The sequence below is a fragment of the Phascolarctos cinereus genome, unplaced genomic scaffold (assembly GCF_003287225.1).
Source record: "Phascolarctos cinereus isolate Bilbo 61053 unplaced genomic scaffold, phaCin_HiC Scaffold_5;HRSCAF=322, whole genome shotgun sequence".
In the NCBI taxonomy this organism is placed as follows: Eukaryota; Metazoa; Chordata; class Mammalia; order Diprotodontia; family Phascolarctidae; genus Phascolarctos; species Phascolarctos cinereus.
Genome location: NW_027555958.1, coordinates 269331890 through 269345272, shown reverse-complemented (window position 1 = coordinate 269345272; position 13383 = coordinate 269331890). Strand labels below are relative to the sequence as shown.

Genomic DNA, 13383 nt, shown 5'->3' with positions numbered 1-13383 from the left:
ATAAAGACTAAATCTGTGATTTCATTTGATTATAATGCAGAAACATTCTCTGCAACTTTTGATCTTGGAGAGCATTTTCCAACTTTTAGCCAAACTCAATTACTTACATTTCACTAAACATAACCTTTCATCTTTTGCCTCTTTTCCTTTACCATGGTTTGTCTTGTATCCCTGGATCGCACTGTAGTTTTGTGAATCTAAATCTTTTAGAATCCTTAGTAACCTTCAAGATTTCACTCAGGCACTGCTGCTGTAGAGAGGTAGAGATCCCTCAAGGACTGGAGTACAGGACAGGGTCGTCTGGAATGAATTCACAGACTCAAGCATTCTTTAAGTCAAGGTGTCAAAGATTTATTGTTATGCTATACAGCAGGCAAGGATTCTCAAGGAACCTGCCATGGTGGACAGAGCTTCTTAAGGAACTTGCAACCTAACAGGGATGATGCTAAAGCTTATATATGAAAAGTAATGGATTATGTGCCAAGTATGCTAACTAGGTGATAACTTACAACTACATCATTCACTACAGGAAACCATGGAGAGGGAGGGGGAAGAGAGGGTCCTAAAGGGTATATTTTTGGTCTGCTATATCTGTAACAAGATAGTTTTAGGAGTTGACGTCTATAGCTTGACCTCTGGATTGTATACATAACTGTGGGCATCAGTACTTGATAGCTCTGTTGGTACAAGACAGTCATATTCATACAAGGGAAATTCTACAGAGGTCAGCTTCTTGTAACAGGGAGAGATAGTTTGCCTCACTGAGCCCGCTCATGAATGATTGCCAGAAGCAGGGTCCTTGGGCTGGAGGGAAACTGTCAGGGATAGTGTTTCTGAGACTAGGGAGAAATATGATCTTGGAAGTGGGGTCTGAGTACAAGCACCCAAGCACCCCATCAGCACCACTTCCTACTTGAAGCCCTTTCCCCCTAGTTGTTAATGTTCTCTTCCCCTTCAGACTGTCTTGTAATTATCCATCCACGTATATGTTGTATATCCCTAGTACAATAAATATAAGCACCTTGAGTACAGGGACTGTTTTTCTTTTTGCCTTTTATTACCACTTCCTTGTATAGTGCTTTACAAATACTAGGCACTTGATAAATGCTTGCTGTTGAAAAAGGATCTTTTATGTTGGTTTCTCCTGATATATAAGAAAAGTTTGTGTGCTCATCACTCTTGGAAAGCTAAGAATACTTTAGACAGCAGAGAAGAATAGAAAGAGTGATCTTGATATATCTTTTGGATAGAATACAAGATCACATTGCACAGAGTAATCAGGGAAGACTTTTTAATTGTTATTTGATATTTTTACAAGTAATTTAAAGAGAATTATGTTTCTAAAGTTTATAGGTTCCCATTTCACTGGGATTAGATTCTAATGAATCCCTTTTTACATCAGGGTAAATTTTAAGCTGTTTTTAAGAAAGAGAAATACTTTTAGGAAGGAATGTTTAAGTAAAAAAAATCTTCCGTGTACATGTTTAAATAAAACACTTTTGTGTGATTTTTAGAAAGCCTGATAAATTTTATTTGTAAGCTAATTTACTGCAATAATTTAATGGTATTGCTAACAATTGTGTCCAGGCCTACTGTGATTACTGAGACTTTACTGTTTGAGGAGAAAGCTTTTTTAGGACCCTGAATATTGTTTTTGAGTTTCATTCTTAGGTTTGTTATGTCCTTGAGCTGACTTTAAATGGGCACTTTAAGAAAAAAATGTCAGCAGTCAACAGCTCAATGGAAGCTACATCTGGGATATAAAGCTAGTGAATATCTGTCCCTGTGAATAAGGTAAGGAGATTACCTTGGGAAGGCCTGGATTTTCTTAATTCATTTTTCCATACAAGAAATCTATCCACCTACTTCCATATGCTAGCCTATTTATGGAAAAAAACCACAAATTTACATTAAATTCTTCAATTTAAGATGCACCATTTTAAAAAAAAAATTTTATTCTTTTGAAATGATGCAAATTTCAAAAAAAAAAACATTAAAGGGTTAAAGGAGATTTCCAGTGGGGTGCTGAGTAATTTTTTTTAAAAAGAGAGTGGTAGGCTAAATAACTTTGGAGACCTCTGACTTAAACTATCTTAAAGATGTTCCCATTGTTTAAAGGGATTCTGAGACCAGTAGTCTGTATTTATGTCCATTTGATTTCAGTTAATAACTGAACCTGTTTGACTACAGACAAATTCTCATATAAGCTATTCTCTGTAAACAATCTGTGATTATTATATTTATACATCCCATCCCAAGTCTTTTGTTGTTTGTTATTAAGTGAAACTATTTGTGTAATGTTGAGACTAGGGATGAAAAAGAATCAATTTACCACAAGTACTAGTTACACCAAGATAAGTTGTGATTTTTCACAACGAATCTCTTACTGTTACCAATGTGAGATTATAATCAATATTTGCTTTTAAGGATATGTGACTCTTGAGAGCTGAAATCTACCCAAAGCTATGATTACTGAAACTTGCTGTTTGAGACCTTATGGCACTATAACTGATACTATTCTGAGTCTGACTCCAGGTATAATCATCAAGGAATGCTATTAAGCCAATAATCCATGATGCCAGCAACCCTATGGGGTAGATGTCCATGAACTGCAGGTGGAGTTGAGAAAGGCTGGGAGAGGTTGAGAGAGCAACTCTTGGCATGGGCTGCGGTAGGATTATCCTGACACAATTGCCCTAGAATGACTTTCCTCTTGAATGGAAAATATCCCACCTGGTTGCCTGTTAAGCCTGGTTCAATGCAATTGGCTATATAACTTTTGCCTGGAATTGACAGGAAGTTAGGGAAGCATTATTTCTTTACTGTATAGCTATGTCCCTGATTCTTTCATGGAAAATTTCTATAATCATGTTAGGTGCTCAATTATTCAGTTAATCAGGTTATTACTGGAGCACTTCAGAGTTACTATAGTGAAATGCAGGCATAAGATTTGAGCTAATTCAACATGACTAATGTGAAAATATGTTTAATATGAATGTATACGGAGAGCCTATTTCAGATTACATGCCACCTTGGGGAGGGGCGTGGCTAGAGAGGCGGGAGAAAATTTAAAACTCAAAATCTTACGGAAGTAAATTCTGAAAACTAAAAATAAATAAATTTCAAAATAAAGATTTGAGCTAATCACCCTAGAATTTTAGTCCTTTCTATATTCCAAACAACTAAGTAATGGAGTATTCAGCCTTGTAGCCTGTCTGTTACTATTTATATATTCCGTTCCAAGGACATATAAGCATTGAGTGGGTTCCATGTAGGTTCTCTGGCATTCAAGAGTGTCACTGACCCTTTTATTAATAATATGTCAGCATTATTAATAAAATGATTCATTGCCCAGAAACTATGTCTCCCAAACTTTTTAAACATCACAATAGCTAGAAGTCACTTCAGACAGGATATACAGCTCAAAAACCATCAGCAGGCAGACAGTACATGCAAGGAAGGAGCAAGTAGGAAGGTTTATAAAGGCATGTTACAAGGGCTGATATGCAAAAGATAAAAAAGAAATACACCAGAGACCTGGGACAAGGGTGAGGATGGGTATCAATTTTAATAATCCAAAAACCTTCCCATGTCTCACATGATCAAAATCCTTCCCATTGAAACTCATGGTCCCTTTTACTTAGGACTGCCCTAATAAACAGAGCTGGCTAAGGAACCTAAAAAGTTTAGCCAATGAGTATGAAATCTTGGGCAAGAAACTAAAGACCAAAGTGGCACAGGCTGTTTTCCTCATTGTTGCCCATTAAAAGGCAAGAGAAAAATTAATTGGGGAAATGAAATGCTGGTTAAAAAGGTGGTACCTGAGAATGGAATTTGAATTTCTAGACCAATGATCAACTCAAATCAAGCCAACAATTATTAAGTGTCTACTGTATTTGTTAAACAAATATATGTGCTAAGTGCTACTAATATAAAGAATGGCAGAAGACAGTCCCTTATATCAAGTCTAATGTTGCTGATAACATGCAAACAACATGTTCAAATAAGATATCTATATGATGACCCTGAGTTAATCTCAGAAAAAAGGCACTAACATTAAGAGTATTAGGGAAGGCAATGCTATGAGGTAGGTAGTATACACACTATTACTCCCATTACACATATGAGGAAATTGAGGTTAATTAACTTATTCATAGTTAAACATGTTAAGTGGTAGAGGCTAGATGCAAAAGCAAATTACTCCTGACTCCAAATCAAATTACTCCTGACACTGTCCATTATACCATGTTCAAAAAAGCAAAGATAATCTAAAAATCAATTCTTTAGACTTTGTTGAAAATATAAAAGTAGCCAAGTGACTAACAAATTGTAACTCACAGGGATGATCAAAAAGATCAGTTGGTATCTTACCTCCAGATCTCAAAAATGGTTCCTTTATGAACAAACAGCGGTTGACGTACTGTCCAGACTTAGTAGGTTTTTTGTATATGAATTCATACTCCTGATTTGAGCCACGAACAATATAATATTTGTAAGGGATAGGTTTGGCCACTTGGTCCTTGGAAACCATCATTTCACCTTCTATAAGGAATCCATGTTCATCCAGTTCTCTACAAGCACAACATAAAAAGCTGCTAACATTGTGCAATGACCAACTTTGATAGTCTTAGCTGTTTTCAACAATGCAATGATCTAAGACAATTCCAAAAGACTGATTGTGGAAAATGCTATCCACATGTAGAGAAAGAACAAAAGAACAACGGAGTCTGAATGCAGATCGAAGCATATTATTTTTCCTTTATTGGGGGGGGGTTCTCATAGTTTTTCACTTTGGTTCTAAATCTTCTTTACAACATGACTAATGTAAAAATATGTTTAATAGGACTATATATGTATAGCCTCTATCAGACTGCACACCGCCTTAGGGAGGAGAGAGGGGAAGGAAGGGGAGAAAATTTAAAATTCAAAATCTCATGAAAGTGAATGCTGAAAACTAGAAATAAATATTTTTTTAAAAAAACATAAAAAGCTACTGTTAGAGGCCCTGCTCTCCTCAAATCAAGTACCTGTCACTATCTACACAAGGCTTTCCCTATATTCCCCCTAGTCCTTAGTGTTTTTTTCCCACCTTGAAATTACTTCATACAATTTTGTATTTTTAAAATTTCAATAATTTATATTATAATTATATAATATACAATATTAGAGAAATTAAAATTAAAACAATCTTGAGATAACATTTTACACCTACCAGATTGGCTAAAAGGATAGAAGGGATGTGGAAAAATTGGGACACTAATTCATTGTTGGTGGAATTGTGAACTGATCCAACTATTTTGCAGAGCAATCTGGAATTATGCCCAAAGAAATATTAAACTGCCTATACCTCTGACCCAGCAATATCACTACTAGGTCTATTTCCAAAGATGATTAGGGAAAAAGGGAAAAACCTTTATTGTCTAAAATGTTAATAGCAGCTCTCTTTATAGTGGCAAAGAACTGGAAAATGCAGGGATGACCATCAAATGGGGAACAGCTGAACAAGTTGTGATATATGATTGTGATGGAATACTACTGTGCTATAAGAATGATGAGCTCAACCTTAGAAAAACATGGAAGGACTTTCATGAAATAATGAAGAGCAAAATGAGCAATATACAGTAACAGCAATATTATTTTAAGAATGACTTTGCACAAATAAGTCATTTTGACTATCATATATACCCAAATTAACAAAAACTATAAAGGACATATAGACAAAGATGCTACTTGCATCCAGAGAAAGAACTGATAAAGAAAAGTGCATGCAGAATATTTTACATATATATACTTATGTGTATGGTAGCCATCTCTAGAGCAGGGGCAGGGGGAGAACGGACAAAAACAAAAGAACTGTTGATGATAACTTTAATATATATTTTAAAAGAATAGCAAGTTGCACATAGTGGATTTGTGGTTTTGTGTGTAATCATCTTTTATGTTGTGGAAGTGCTTGTTTTGTTTCATGAATTAAGAATAAAATAATTTTTTTTTAAAAAAGGTTAAAAAAAAAAGAAATAGGGAATGCTTAAATACTGTGATTTCAATATTGCTGTCAAAATCCCCAAGCTTTATAAAGTGATATCACATTTTTGTTGATATCTGTTACTATGATAAAAAATTAAAGATTTCCCTCCCTGCCCAGAATTCTTTTTTAAAAATATATTTTATTTTTCCCCAATTACATGCTAAAACAATTTTTTAACATTTCGGGTTTTTTGCAATTTTTTTCATTTTAAACTTAAATATAAAATGAGAAAAGGAAAAAAAATTGCCATGTACACAGCTGAACATAAGAGAGGATTCAATATAAAACAATAAATTTCCAATTCAAGAAAACCTATATAATAAATAGTACACGTTTTCAAAGCTACCCAGTTTTTCTTTACTTCTTTGTTGGTTTTCTTGTGTTCTCTGCTGTGCACTTTTTACTTTATTTTTCCTCCTCCCTCCCCTCACCACTCTAAAGAAGGCTACAATTAAGCATGGAGATATATATAGATATATATGTAGATGTATATACACATATATAAATATCTATAAACATACATATATACACTCATAAGCATATATGTAAGACCGTCCTACGCTTATTTCCTCCTATCATCTATTTCTCTGAAGGTGGACAGAATATTTCTTCATCAGTCCAAGTCTTTCCATGTTTTTCTAAATCAAACAGCCCATCATATTCCAACCCAATCATATCCTACTTGAAAGATTGTCTATGAAAGTTTTTCCCCCCAATTTTCTACATTCCTTCTATTCTTGACTACATAGGTTTTATTTATATAAGAAAATTTTAATTTAAAATAATGAAAATGATTCTATCCTTTTTATACTTCAACAACTCTATAACATAATTTAAGGTCTGATAACTGCTGAATTTACTCCCTTTATGTACTTTTTCCCTGGTTTCTTTGAAGTTCCTGATCTTTTGTTCTTCCAAATGAGTTTTGTTATTAATTTTTTTAACTTAGTAAAAATGTTTTTAATAATTTAATTGGGATAACACTGAATAAATAGATTAGTTAAGTAAAACTTTCATTTTAAAAACTGTATGGGCTTTATCTATGCATGAACAATATACATTACTTCAATTATTTAGATTTGAGTTTATTTGTATAAAAAGTATTTTATGTGTATGTTTATATCGTTCCTATGTCTTTTTTTGGCAGGTATACACTCAGGTATTTTATACCGTCTAGGTATTTTAAATGTTCTAACATAGGCCTGCATAACACATGGCCCACGGGGCCATTTGCAGCCTACCAAAGCAGGTCTGTATTTACATCCTCTATATTTTTTTGCATGTGGCCCAAAATCTTTTTACAGGCAGCAAGTTGTGCATGCCTGGTCTAAAACAATAATGAATAATATAGCTGACGTAGTGTAGCTTCTCTATTTTTCTAGTTTTGTACATTATGATCTCCCTCTTAAGATTCCTATTTAGCCACATCTTCAAAATGATTCTGATAAAAAGTTTTAAAATGTACTTACTTTGTGCAGTTCATCTCACAGACATAACTACTCCAAGCATTTTTACCCAAGCCTTCTCCTCCTTTTATGAACACTTTATCACAATTAGGATCAAATGAAAAATTCCGAGACAGAATTGCATGGAAGTATACTCTGATTCCTTCACCAAGATTTAACGTCCTAGAATATGTATATAAGCACATATATACAACAATTATTTTAAAATTTAGTCATTCTTTTAAAATGTGTTTTCACATACATACACTACTAACGAAGGTACTTCTTGATCACATATTTATGACTAGATCAGTCTTTAAGCAAACAAAATTCTACTTTTCTCCACTTTAAGTGGAAGAATCTGAAGGAACTGGCCTCCAAAGCAACAAAGAAAAACAGTCTGGGCAGAAAGTAAGAAAGAGCTAGAGCTACACTATAGTAGATTTGCCATGTGGTATTTGCTGCTTGGGACCAAGAGTCATATAATAAAGCAACTATGTCAAATAAGAAGGTATAAATAATGCCCAAGTGGTTTCTAATCACCTAGATCACATCTGCATTGCTACATTCAGTTCTGAGTGCCACATTCTGGATTTATATTGTCTATCTAGAGAAGGTTAACCACGATTTGAGATCACACCATATCATTTGGAAATTAAGTTAAAAGAATTAAGGATATTTAGCCAGAAGAAGAAAAGACTTATGGGGGACATGATAGTTGCCTTCAAGTAAATGAAGGGATCCCAATTAGAAAAGGATTAAGACTAGTCTCACTTAGCCACAGAGGACAAAATTAGCAATGGACAATATGAGTGCCTCAGGATACAAGAGTGCTGTTTTCTCTCACTAAAAAGTTTCCAAGCAAAGGCACGAGTTGGTCTTTGGGGTTCCTTCTAACTCATCAATTTTTTTTTTTTGTATCAAAGATGGAAATAGGCAAATACGAGTATCAAAACTGGCAACAATGCCATGTGTGCTTTGGGAAGATTCTTCTGGGAAACCTATCTATGCACTGGATTTTGTTAATGGTTAACCTTTGCTTTTGCTTTTACCTGATCTTTAAATCCTTTCCGTTGGCAGTCAGGTTTCTTTGCTCCTTTGAAGGTCCCAGACTTCTTGAAGAAGAATCAACACAACTTCCAAGAGGCCCTTCTTGCTTTTTCATATCCTCAGGCTTATTTTTATCCTTTTCCTCTATTTTCTTCATTTGATTGGTAAGTTTTTCCTGAGTTTCAACTTCCTAGAACACACAAGCAAATCTCAAAATGTAATATTTAGCATGAGATAACAGAAGAAGTCTGCTTTGGTGGTAAGAGTAGTAGAGTTTAACTTGATAAAAGTCCTATGTTTTTTGGAGGGACTCTGTAGTCCATTCCACAGAACTGTCAAAACCTTCATTTACTTTAAAAACAAATCCACAATCCTATGTGCCAAGACAAAAAATCACTCATTTTTTACTAGAGAAATCCTGTTTTTCTTTGTTGTTAAAAGTAGTCACAGATTCCCTCCTCACATATAACTCCAGCCTAGGAAACAATTCACTGATGTAACTCAACTTTCTAATACACTTTCTAATGTTTAGCTTTTTGATGTTTCAATCTACAACTCCACTGATATTCTGGAACTTCTGCTTTTTCTTTTTCACCTGTATTATTTGTGGTTTTGGTTTAGAAATGCTGTTATTTTCAAATTACTTCCAAAATGGCTTATTATTTTATTTTAGAGACATGAAATGGAACTAAAGTTCCAAAGAAGTTGAATGAATTCTAAGTCTTTGGGGAAAAAAATACCAAATAGAAAGGTTTAGGAAAATTGCAGGGAAGACAAAAAAATCTGGGCACCCAGGTTATGTCTTAAAAATTCGCTTCATGCCAAATAAAAAGGCAAAAATTTGTTGAACTTAAGTAGCTATGCAAAATTTTCCAACATATTTCAATACAAATGAATAATTGTATGGGTTGTCTAAAGCAGTAAATCAACAATCATTTGAGTATTCTTTCTCCTATTTCCGTGCATTTTCACTGCCCCCATCCCTGGAACACTTTCTCCTCTCCAAATCCAGGCTTGGCTTTCTTCAAGCCTCAGCTAAACTCTCACCTTCTGCAAGAAGCCTTTCCCAGGATATATCTGTTTGTACATAGTCATTTTCATGTTGTCTCCCCATTAAGTCTGTGAGCCAGGGACTTAACTTCATCTTTCTTTGTATCTCCAGCACTTAGCACAGTGTAATTAATTAGTTAATTAATTAAGCAGGGAATTAATTAATGCTAGTTGACTTAACTTGACTGCCTACAACATACACAACCCATTATGTCTAGCCTGGCTAGACATAAAACAAACAACATGTTACCACTCTGGTAGAGTAGCTCAGAAATGATTTGGGAAAACTGAATTGATAAACAAATCACCCTCAGTGTAGCACATTGTTAAGTAGCAGGTATTTTATAAATGTTTACAAACAGGAATACAATTTATAGGGTAACTCCAATAAAGGGAAACAACACTGAAAGACAGACCTATTACCAAATTAATGGCCAACTATAACTTCAGAAGACTGATGTTTAAGCATGCAGCCCTCATCTTAGCAATAAGATGATAAATTATATATAAGCAATGTGGTACACACATTCTAAGATACTGCCTACGGTTCACTGGTTTTACTTAAGTGTATTTCTTTGTAACAAAACAAATCTCCTTGGTCTGGGGAAGTGACAATGATGTGAATAGGGGTTCAATCAAACATTTATTTTAAATAATAATGCTTATTGACAGAATGAATAAACATGAAACTACTTCAGCACAACTACAAAACAACATATCAAGAAATGAAAATAAAGGGATATGAAGAATAGAGATGGGAGATTAATCAAGGAAAGCTCCCTAAAAAAACACCAAAACTTGATAGTTACCAGAAGCTATACTGGAAAACTTACTCTGGTAGCTGGTTCATTTGCTCGCTGCTTCTTCAATTCTTGATTGTTTTTAACTTCTTTTTCTGATCCCCTTACTTGATTAGCTGACTTAATTTTAGCTTCCTAGAAAAAATTAAGTCCCAAACATCAGAGCCAGGGTAGCAAAATGGAACAGAGATAGTTTGAGTCAATGAGTTTAGTAACAGTAAAATCCTACTGCCCATCAGAAGCAGGAAGGGTTTGCAATTCTACCACAGGTCACCACTTAACAAGACAACTTACTCTGGGAGGCGAGGCATTCACTTGCGGCTTAGATGTTTCTTTTCTTTTCCTTTGATTAGGAATGTCCACTTTTGATTCTGGTAGAAGGACCTTCTGACTAGGACCTGTATGTAAAGGATCAGTTTCCTCAATTTTACATGAAATCAGTTCAGGCAAAGACCCCCAACGGTCATCTTTTACCTTGGGTACTTCTATATCCTTCCCTTCTGTGGAAGTGGGTTCCAGAGTCTTGACCAAATCAACAGGGCTATGATTTTCCTTCTCATTGACTCCTTCTAGTCTTCTGTCTAACTGACTACTCTCAGGATGTACATCAACTTCCATCTTTTCCACTGGAGCACCTAAATCTGGAATTGCCTTTCCTTTGGTTCCACCCTCTTCTGACTCTACACCAATATGACTGTTGTTGGGGCTCTCAACAACGAAAGGAAATGAGATTTGGTTACTTCCAGTTTGAACACCACTGCAATCAACCAGGGACTTAGTTAAACCATCCTCCTGAACTTGGCTTTCTTCTGGCGTAGTTTTATTATCCATCAATCCAAGGCTCGGAAGAGAACTCAGGCTAGATAGGGCTGAATGAGACAGCGACAAAGAGTCCTCTAAAAGAAGATGTTGATCTTTCTTTTTTTTCTTCTTTCTATTCTTCTTCTTTGTCTATATAGAAAAAAAGAATGGCAAGTTAGCATCTTTGTATTCTTTTCCTAATTTTTAAAGGAAAAATATCATTAGTAAGTATAACTACTGATAAGTCCAAATCACTGGAATGATTTTCTTAAAACATTAAAATAATAGTGCTAACCAGGGTTTAGACACAATTTAGGAAAATCCTCTTTAGTTTGTATGGCTACTTGTGAAAGAGGTGTAGAGGAATACTTAAATCCTTTCAAATATTCAAGCCTACTGGTTTTTCTTCTAAAAGGAAAGAAATATACATTTCAAGCAAGCAGTGACCTCAAAAAACATTTAGCTCAACTCTCTCATTTTACTTATTTTTTTATTTTTTATCAATAAACAAACCATAAAAAAGTTATTGTCTATAACAGACAAAAGCAAGAGACAGCCATGGCATGGTAGGTAGAGGTGACCATATAGTTAGGAAGACCTGGGTTCAAATCTTCTAAGTCACTGGGTCTATGTCACATAGCAGTGCCCAGGAAACTCCTGACAGTCATTACAGAGTAGTTGCCCATAAACATTGGTAGAGGGAGTTTCTTCACCACAAGTTCCCTACTAATGAAGTGGCAAGTTCATTACAAAAAAATTATCTAAGGCACTGTCTCTAGCTCTTAGGAATGCAACAACTTTTGTGTTGTGCCTTAGCATGATAACTTCAGAAAAATTGTATTAGATGACAACAGAAACTGTGAACTTCATATTAAATGCATTTTGAGTGGAAAATGCTTGCATCATTTCATAGATACATTCCATTACCAAAAAGACAGAGACGCATATTTCTGCATGGCAGAAATCTAGGTAGCCAGAGCAAAAGACATTTAATATGTATATTCTCCTTACATAAGCCTGAAGGAAAAAAAAATTCAAGAGACCAAAAGATTAATGAAGGGCAAAATAAAATCAGAAGAGTCAGACAAATATAGAACTCCCTTCTCCTTCCCTAGAGGCAAGGGTTCCCAAAGGGCAGAGATATGATGAGAATATTTTGAATTGAATTCCAATGGAATCCAATTAATGTCTTAAATTTATTTCTTACATACATATGTACAGTAAATTCTAAAATATATTTCCTTTCATAATGACCCTGGAGCCCGAATTCTATCCCACTCCAATTCCAGTCTTCCTTTTCAGAAAATAAATTAGAAGAATGAAGAACAAAGATACATCCTTTTTAAAAAAGTTAACTTTTAAAATTAAAAATAAAAAGGGGAACACAAGAAATTATATATAAAACTACTGATCTTTATTTTATGCCATTTCTTTTTAAGTATAAAATAAATTCCACATATTACTATCAAAATTGTCCTGCTTGTTGAGGCTTCTTTCTAAATTTCCTTCTGTTTTCTCTTGTATATTTTTAAAATGCTAGAACTGTAACTTTTTTTTTTGTATCACTGTTGCTAGCCCACGCTCTTCTTCCAACCCTCCCCCCTTCAATTAAAAAAGAGGAGAAAAAAGAGTCCTTATAACAAATAAGCATAATTAAGCAAAGCAAATCCATACAATGCCATGTTTGAAAATGTTTACCTCTTTTTTACACCTTGAATCTATCAACACCTTCTGACATATTAATATGTTTCATTAAAAATCACCCAGAGCCATGATTGGTCATTTCATTGATCAGAGTTCTTAAGTTTTTCATACATACATACATACATACATTCCTGCAGAATACATTAGACTCAAAAGGGAAATAAGGTAATAAAAATGGTGTTGAGGAGGAGAGGAGGGAACAGTCATATGTAAGAAACAAAACCTTTCTGACACCAAATGAAAGGAATTAAAAGGGGGGAAGGGGAAGCAAAAAGAAGCTAAGGAGTGCCCATCATTTGGAGAATGGCTGAACAAATTATGATCTGAATATAAAAAAGAATATTACTGCACCATAATGACTAAAGAGATGATTTCAAAGACTCTTAAAGAGTATAAACTGATGTAGAATAAAGTAAATAGAATTATACAAGGATAACATTGTAAAGGAAAATACTTTCCAACACTGACCAAGAACTATACTTTTCTGAGAAAAAAGGAGTACAAT

The 13383-nt window shown here is 34.5% G+C and overlaps 1 protein-coding gene across 1 annotated transcript in view; it reads right to left on the bottom strand.

The window, feature by feature from the left end:
- Window positions 1-13383, bottom strand: part of RNF213 (ring finger protein 213) — a 170689-nt gene that overhangs the window by 131909 nt on the left and 25397 nt on the right. The window contains 5 exon segments of the mRNA XM_078155847.1: window positions 4372-4571; window positions 7498-7656; window positions 8526-8713; window positions 10407-10508; window positions 10668-11324. Of these exon segments, the coding sequence (XP_078011973.1) occupies window positions 4372-4571; window positions 7498-7656; window positions 8526-8713; window positions 10407-10508; window positions 10668-11324 (1306 nt within the window).